The sequence below is a fragment of the Primulina huaijiensis genome, chromosome 9 (genome assembly GCF_012295235.1).
Source record: "Primulina huaijiensis isolate GDHJ02 chromosome 9, ASM1229523v2, whole genome shotgun sequence".
Taxonomy (NCBI): Eukaryota; Viridiplantae; Streptophyta; class Magnoliopsida; order Lamiales; family Gesneriaceae; genus Primulina; species Primulina huaijiensis.
This window is the reverse complement of record NC_133314.1, coordinates 14,272,054-14,280,503: the sequence shown is the minus strand read 5'-3', so window position 1 is coordinate 14,280,503 and position 8,450 is coordinate 14,272,054. Positions and strand designations below refer to the sequence as shown.

At 37.1% G+C, this 8,450-nt stretch overlaps 1 protein-coding gene across 1 annotated transcript; it reads right to left on the bottom strand.

Annotated features, from left to right (window-relative positions):
- Positions 1-6,001: 6,001 nt before the first annotated feature.
- On the bottom strand, positions 6,002-6,526 carry LOC140983892 (uncharacterized). The gene has a single exon (XM_073451046.1). The coding sequence runs from the start codon at positions 6,524-6,526 to the stop codon at positions 6,002-6,004; it is 525 nt and encodes a 174-aa protein (XP_073307147.1).
- Positions 6,527-8,450: the final 1,924 nt, after the last annotated feature.

Below are 8,450 nucleotides of genomic sequence, written 5' to 3'. Positions count from 1 at the left end.
GCACAAGAGTCCTAGTCCTAATATGATTCGAACCTAAGCTAGCTTCGCCTCCAGCCCTTAACCACCATGTCCAGCCTCTACCCATCCCTCCTATCCAGCCCATTGAAGTCTAGTGGACCCTCCCTCACCACAGCTAGCAGCCGTGACCCTCAAAGACTCCTAGTCGAAGAGTCCTTTCCCTTAAGGAGTCTATTTTCGTTTTTATTCCTTCCCTATTTTTTTCAGCCTTTAAACATACACCTAGGGACCCTTAAACATGTGGAAAAACATCCTTTCAAGTACCCCTACCATGGCAACCCCTTTGTGCATCATTATGAGGAGTTTTAAAAGATGAAAACACTAGTTTTGTGCATATATAGCCATAAAAACGAAAATATAAAAGTTGCATCATGTTTTTCACGCAATCATGTATCAAACACATAATATGGTGTGAAAGATGAGAAAAAAGAGATTAAGGCGTGCCTTTGCATTTTAAACGCACGATTTTACGTTGAAGAATCGAAGAACGACGACGAACGATCATGGCTTAATTTCCTTGAAGAACCTTGATGCTTTTCCACTTAATTTTCCTTGTGTGTGTGTGTGTGTGTTTTGCTTAGTGGGGGAGGGTTTGCAAATTGTTGGGGAGATTTGAGAAAGTGGCGTGAGTTTATGAATTAATGGGGAGGGTTTTGAGTATTTTATAGTTTAATTAATCACTAATTAGGCTTAGGCCCATTAAGTAGTAATTTAGGCTCATTAGTGCTTAATTAGAATTTTAAAAATAGTTTTGTTTAAATAAGTCTGTGAATTTATTAGTCGGGTTGCCAAACCATTCGTATTTTTGTTGAAAAACCAACACTGATAAAATTTACGTCCCGGCGTATCAAATCACCTCAAAACTCTTTATTTTCAAAAATAAGAAAAATCATCACCTTTACTTTAAATAATCAAAACAATTATTTTAATAAAAACGTTTTTTAATTTTCAGCCTTCGGTCTCCGTTCCTCGATCGCAACTCGAATAATCCTTAAATATAAATTTTAATGCAACCATGTAGAAAAATATATTTTTAAACATGTCAATATGCACCACATAATTAATTCATGAAATTAAAACATTTAATTAAAATACAAAGGAATTTAATAACTCGTACATGTGGTTCGCGTTGACTTTTTAAATTTTCGGGACGTTACAATCTTCTCCTTTAAATTGAATTTCGTCCTCGAAATTCGCTTATCCTTGATTACCCAAAGTTTAGTCTCAGTTCTAGTATCCCAAAAATCTACGCTTCCGCTGCGCTACTCTGATAAAACTTAATTTCTAGAATGTCCTTACGTCTCCTTGATCCCAATTGATTTTACTTTCTAAATCTTTATTTGTGAATTGCAACTTAAAAAGACCCATAATGACTTAGGGCTGTTACTATTATAACCCCGAATTTCAACTTTTCTTAAAATTTCCAATATAAAATTATGGATGACCAAGCTTATCGTATATTACTTTCCTTATATTATACCCAAAATGTTCATCAACTTATAAAATTTCAATCTTAAAATCACAAACGCATCCGCTAACGCTTAGATTTTTCAAGCTTAATATTGATTCATCCTTAAAAACCCTTAATTAACATCCCTTATAACATTATAACCAAAATATCTCAAGGTTCCAAATATTCTTAAAAGTCTAAATCATCAAAAATTCTTATCATTTAACACATTAAATTATCACTTATTGCTAAATTAGTCCCCAAATTCCTTAAAATTTGCAAAATAAATTCTTAATTTCCTCAAAAATTATCCTAATTGGTCTTTAATTTCAAAATTTCTACAGTTAACCTATAAGTTCTTGGCATTCTTAATTTCCTTCTACAGGTTTCCATAACATAATTTCGATAAATTTAAACTTATTTACCCAAAAATCAATTCCTATAACCAATCTTACCTTTCATCAAACTTAAAATCAAAATTTATACATTTTCTTACTTCCAAAGATAATCGCAGTTCTCGAATCATTATTACTTATGTGTAATTCCCAAAAATTAATTCAACTTGTTTTCTTCATCGTCCGGTCGTCCAACGTCGCATCCTCGCCGAAAAATGTATATTTGAGCGTTATAAACGCAAAAGAATGTTTTCTAAACACTTTCAAACATCATACAAATCATAATATGTGTGTTTTATTTGATTATGCATGAAAAATACGTGGGCTCGATCATTTTACGGTATGATACGTATTTTCAACGTTTTTACGATTTTATGCTTGTTTTAAAAGAATCTTTATGAACCCAACGGATACGTTGCAAAAAAATGATAAAATATGATTGATTTGAACAAAACATGATAAATATTCAAGAAAAAACAAGCTGGAACAATCGTGGAAAGGGAAGAAAAGAACCATGAGTGTATTCAAGATGTTTGTGTGCTTGTTGAGGTTCAAGGCTCGATTCTTATGCATAGGGTCTTGGGGCAGGACCAGGGCTAGGGGTTGGGTCCTAAGGGTCGTGGCTAGGTCCTAGGAAGAGTCCTAGTATGGCTAGGACTCGTGGTTTAGGCTGGGGAAGAGTCCACGAACGCTAGGACTCTCCCCAAGCTCTTCCGCGTGCAGCTGCTATACAGGGGGCAACGGCTCAGTTTGGGGCTGGGCTAGGTGGTCTATCAGGGTTCTAGGATGATGGGCAAGGGTCGGGTCAAGGGCTGGAGTGGTGGGCTTGCTACTGGCTCGAGCAAAACAAGGGAACCGCAGGGCAGCAAGGGAACGCGCAGCTTGTGTCTTCGGGTAGGATGCTGACGCGTGGGTTCAGGGGCTTGGGCTGGTCTGGGTTGGGTCTGAGAGTTGTCCAGGGAGGGTTAGGGTCATGAGGGGTCAAGTGGTTAAGGACTGGAAGAGTCCTAGTTGAGTTAGGAGTCTTAATGCTCAAAGGAGTCTAACACACACATGCATATTCTGTAACTCGGTTCCAGGAGGGTTTGAGAGCCTTAGGGCTGGTTCTTTGGGCTGGGCTTGGTCAGTAGGGTTCCTAGGTGGGTTGACTTGGGTTTGGCTTGAGGTGGCTCGACCATGGCTCGAGTATTTTGGGAGATGGCTCGGTGTGTTCGAATATGTGTCAAAAACAAAAATATATGAACTAAAATTGGAACCATGGGTCTACGGGTGTGGTTCATGGCTCACATGGGTATAATAGGTAATAAAAAATGTTATGTTTAAAATTTGGGATCAAAATATGGGGTTTTGGATTTATCCGGGATTTAAACGCATCACGAATCATTAATTAAAGAATTAATTGAAACGTCTAGATTTAAGCTTAATAAAATTATGAAAAATTAGATTTAAGCTTAAATAAATATTTGGGATAAGCCCATGTCATTAAAGTGAGAAAAAAATAAAATCGAGAATTTTTACGTCCAGAGGCAAAACAATAATTTTACACATAAGAAAATACGTAAAGCTTGGCAGCGTCACGAAGGATCATAATTCTTGTAAAATGATATTCTATGATTTAAAATGATGATTTTGATGATAATATGATATTTCATGATTTATGGTAAAGTTGTGCAATTTATACTGTTTAAAATGCTATTTTTGGAAGGTAATTTTTAAAGAAAAGAAAAATTATTTTGAGAAATGTGAATTGACTGTGACATATTATATATGATTTGTGTGGGATCCGTTTATGTGAGGACGGTGAACTTACAATTTTGTGGGGATGACGTGAGGGTCAAGGTCCCAGAAGGACCCCATATACGGGTCAAGGTCCCAGAGGGACCCCGTTTTTGGACCAAGGCCCAAGAGAGAACTCGACGATCGTATTTCCACGGTAGAGCCTAGTGCACACCTCCATGGGCCATGTGGAGCTGAAGACTGATCAGTCCACCAAAGGATAAAAGCTAGTCACTTTCAAGGATCAAACTTCACCCAAAATGATATATGATTGAAAGCTTTATGGTTCAAATTATTTTATGATATATGATTTATGATGATGATTAAAGATCTTTTTAAATGATTTTAAATGATTTATTAATGCTTAAAACTATTTTTAAATGGTTTAATTATGTTCAAAAGCTATTTTAAATAAAAGTATAATTTTTAAATACTTGTGATTGTATATGTATTATTTGTTATCCATATTTAGAACGTGTTGAGTCTTTAGACTCACTAGGTTTGTATGATGCAGGATTTGATGATTTATGGGAGGTGCTGACGCTTAAGTGGATCACAGTACACACCCGAGGGCCTTTATGTTTCCGCAGTAGCTAGATAGATAAATGATTTAAAGATTATGTTAATGATTTTTATTAGAGATATTTTTATTGTTAGTTGATCTTTGCGAAGGTCGATTTAGGGGTTTTGGTTTGTCGATGATTTATGATTTATTTTATGCATCTGAGATTTCATATGATAATTATTATGATCGTTAATTATGTTAAGTTATTCTATTTAGTTTAGTATTTTAGAATTTATGATTTATGATAATAAAAAAAAATAGAGGTCGTTTCAGTTGGTATCAGAGCCATGTTTTTCCCAAAGGGTTGTGTACTGTCACTTCGAGAAGCTCAAGAAGTCACGCCTCAAATATGTGAGTTTTTACTGCTTTACATTTTATATGGTTAAAATTCTTTTAAATACTTATATGATACACGGTTTAAATGCTAGTTGCATGCTGCATGGAAAATGATTAAAAGCATGTTGGGTAGTAGAATTGATTGGGATATCGAAGAACTTAGAGGAAAATAGGGTGCATGCACTACTTGACCTGGATTTAGGAGTCAACTTTGGGAAATTTTGGGTTAGAAATGCAATTTTTTAGATTTTAAGGACCGAATTGAAGAGTAAGATTTAAGTTAGAGGTTAAGTTTGAGGTGGATAAGGGAATCTAAGTCGTGCAATCATCAAGTCAAGAAAAAAAAAAATTTCGAGGACGGAATTCTATTTAGGGGGGGGGGGGGGGAAAGAGAATCGTAATGTCCGAAAAACCAACCTACGAAAACCGTATGCATGCAAAATTATTGCTTAATTGTTTTATTTAATTGATTTTAAATGTTAGCATGATATTTATTATATGATTAAATGTATGATTGCATGATTAAATTATAATATGACATGATTACATAAAATTAAGGATTTTACCCGAATATTCGATAATAGGCAGGGAAAGGAGACCGGGGACGACCAAGACAAAAATATTATTTTTATTTAAATATGCGCAAGGCTTCCTAATATGATTTAAAAATGATTTAATTTTTCTAAAAACGTTAGAGTTCGAATTAATTTACGAATCGAGCTCGATTTTTTCCGGGAAGCCGATTTTCGGCAAACAAGGAGTTTTAAAAGATGAAAAATATTATTTTATGGAAAATTATTTTATAAAATCTTATGTTTTAATTAAATAAGTTTTATTGGACCCAATTTAATTAATTTAAGTAAGCTCAATTACCCTTAAGCTTGCAAGCCCAAAACCAATACTCATTAATATGTTAATTTAATTATAAATAAGTATCCTAGGTCTTCAAAACCTCACAATTCATCACCATCAGCAGCCGTATAACACCTTGCACACACCTACAATTTTCGAAAAGTAGGAGGAAAGAAAAGCTCGTGTTCTTCGTTGTCCGGTCGTCCAACGTCGCTCCCTCACCGAAGATCGTATATTCGAGCGTTATAAACGCAAATGCACGTTTTCTAAACAATTTAAAACATCAAACAAATCATAATATGTCTATTTTATTTGATTGTTCATGAAAAATACATGGGTTCGATTATTTTACGGTATGATACGTATTTTCCACGTTTTTACGATTTTACGCTTGTTTTAAAAGAATCGTTATAAATCCAACGGACACACTGCCAAAACATGATAAAATGTGATTGATTATGAACAAAACATGATAAATATTGAAGAGAAAACAAGCTGGAACAATCATGGAAAGGGAAGAAAAGAACCGTGTTGTCAATCCGACTACAAAATATATCGTGATATTTTTCCATTTCCACTCGAGAATAGGAAGTGGTATAAGCTTCCCGCCTAGCCTCTGGTGTTCTGCCTTAACTTGATGATGTCTCGTTTCATGCCCGACCTCCAATATAATGTCTGCAAATCTTTATACATTTTCGTACTTCCAGGATGAATGGAGTACGGAGTATTAGAGGCTTCCTTCGTAACAACTTCTCTCAGTGAATCACCACTACGAACCCAAAGTCGATCTCGATATCGAACTATGCCATACTCCTCCGAATACAACTTCTGCCCCTTCGATTCATCTCTCAGTTTCCATTTCTGTAATTGCTCATCAGCAGACTGACCTTCACGGATTCTATCCCTCATGGTCGACTGTACTGTCATAGTAGAAAGATTAGGAGCCTCGCTCCTAACATACACTGCAAGCTCGAATTGCTGAATATCTACTTGCAATGGTCTCTGAACTGTCAATTGAGCAATAAAAGATGTCTTTCTACTCAAAGCGTCCGCGACCACATTAGCCTTTCCTGGATGGTAGCTAATATCGCAGTCGTAATTCTTCACCAGTTCTAACCATCTTCGCTGCCTCATATTCAACTCTTACTTGTTGAAGAAGTACTTCAAACTTTTATGATCAGTGAAAATCTTGCACTTCTACCCATATACGTAATGTCTCCAGACCTTTAGAGCAAATACTAATGCTGCAAGCTCGAGGTCATGAGTCGGGTAATTCTTCTTATGAACCTTCAACTGTCTAGACGCATATGCTATCACTCGATCATTCTGCATCAGGACTGCACCCAAACCAAGCTTCAAAGCGTCTGTATAGGGAACATACTCTCCTTGCTCTCATGGCATCGATAGAACTGATGCTGAAGTCAAAGCTTGCTTTAGCTTCTTAAAACTCTCCTGGCAGTTTGATCCCCAAATAAACTTCGCATTTTCTTCGTTAAGGCAGTCAGGGGTACTGTAATAGAGGAGAAACCTTGAATGAACTTCCAGTAGTAGCCAGCTAAACCAAGAAATTACGGATCTCAGTTACGCTCTTAGGTACTGGCCACTCTCTAACTGCCTCGACCTTGCTAGGGCCGACCTCAACTCCATCTCTAGAAATAATGTGGCAAAAGAATGCCACTCTCTCGAGAAAAAATCGCACTTGCTGAACTTAGTGAACATCTTTCTATCTTGTAATATCCGTAGAGCCGTTCTTAAGTGCTGACTATGCTCTTCTATGCTCCTTTAGTAAATCAGAATATCATCTATAAAGACTATGATAAACTGATCTAAATACGGCTAAAATATGTGATTAATGAGATCCATGAAGATTGCTGGCGCATTGGTAAGCCCAAATGGCATCACCATAAACTCGTAGTGCCTACGAGTCCTGAAAGATGTCTTATGAACATCTGGCACCTTCACTTTCAGCTGATGGTATCTCGAACGAAGATCTATCTTCGAGAAAATCGAAGCTCGTTTCAGCTGATCAAACAAGTTCTCGATTCTAGGTAAGGGTACTTTTTCTTAATGGTGACTCTGTTCAGCTCTCTATACTCAATGCAAAGTCGCATGCTACCATCCATCTTCTTCACAAATAGTACCGGTGTGCCCCACAGAGAACAACTATGGTGAATTGTCCAGCAACTCTTGAATTTGATCTTTCAGCTCTTTCATCTCGGCTGGTGCTAGACGATATGGTGCCTTAGATATTGGCACTGTACCCAGCATCAATTCAATAGAAAATTCCACCTCTCGGTCTTGTGAAATGCTAGAAACGTCCTCAGGAAAGATGCCAGGAAAGTCTCTAACAACCTCAACATCCTCTAGCTTCTGACTATCCGGGACAGGTACTGAGATAACACTCGCTAGAAAGGCTTGGCAGACTCGTCTCATAAGCTTCATCGCACAGATACAGGGAATAATGTGCGGCTTTTTATTGTTCTTGGCTCAAAAACAAAAGATTACCCGCTGGGCGGTCTAATGGATACTGACCTCTACCGGAAATCTATCGAAACTCCATTCAAAGATAGCCAATCCATGCCAAGAATGATGTCGAACTCAGGCATTGAGAGTACGATCAGATATTTCTTAAATGCATTCTTCAGCAAACGATGCTCTAGATTTCTCATAATGCTTGTGGTAACCATCTGATCACCATAAGGAATAGAAATTCTAAATACCAAATCAAAATCCTCAGGTATAATCTTCCGTCGCTGGACAAAAGTCTCGGATATCAATGAGTGTGTATCTCCTGAATCTAGCAATGCTTAGGTAGCTACATCTGAAATAAATATCCGTCCAGTGATCAAAGTTGTGTCTGGCTCTGCCTCTGCCACATCCGCATGCATGACATAAGCTCTGTCAACAGTTGGCCCTTTCTTCTTTTGGCAATCAATGGCTTTATGACCTTTTTTCTTGAAAATGAAGCACTTGAATGATCCCCACATGCACTTGCCAAAGTGTGGGCGATTGAACTTCTTGCATAGTGGCCTTTCTTGGGGCAGCTCCAAACTATCGT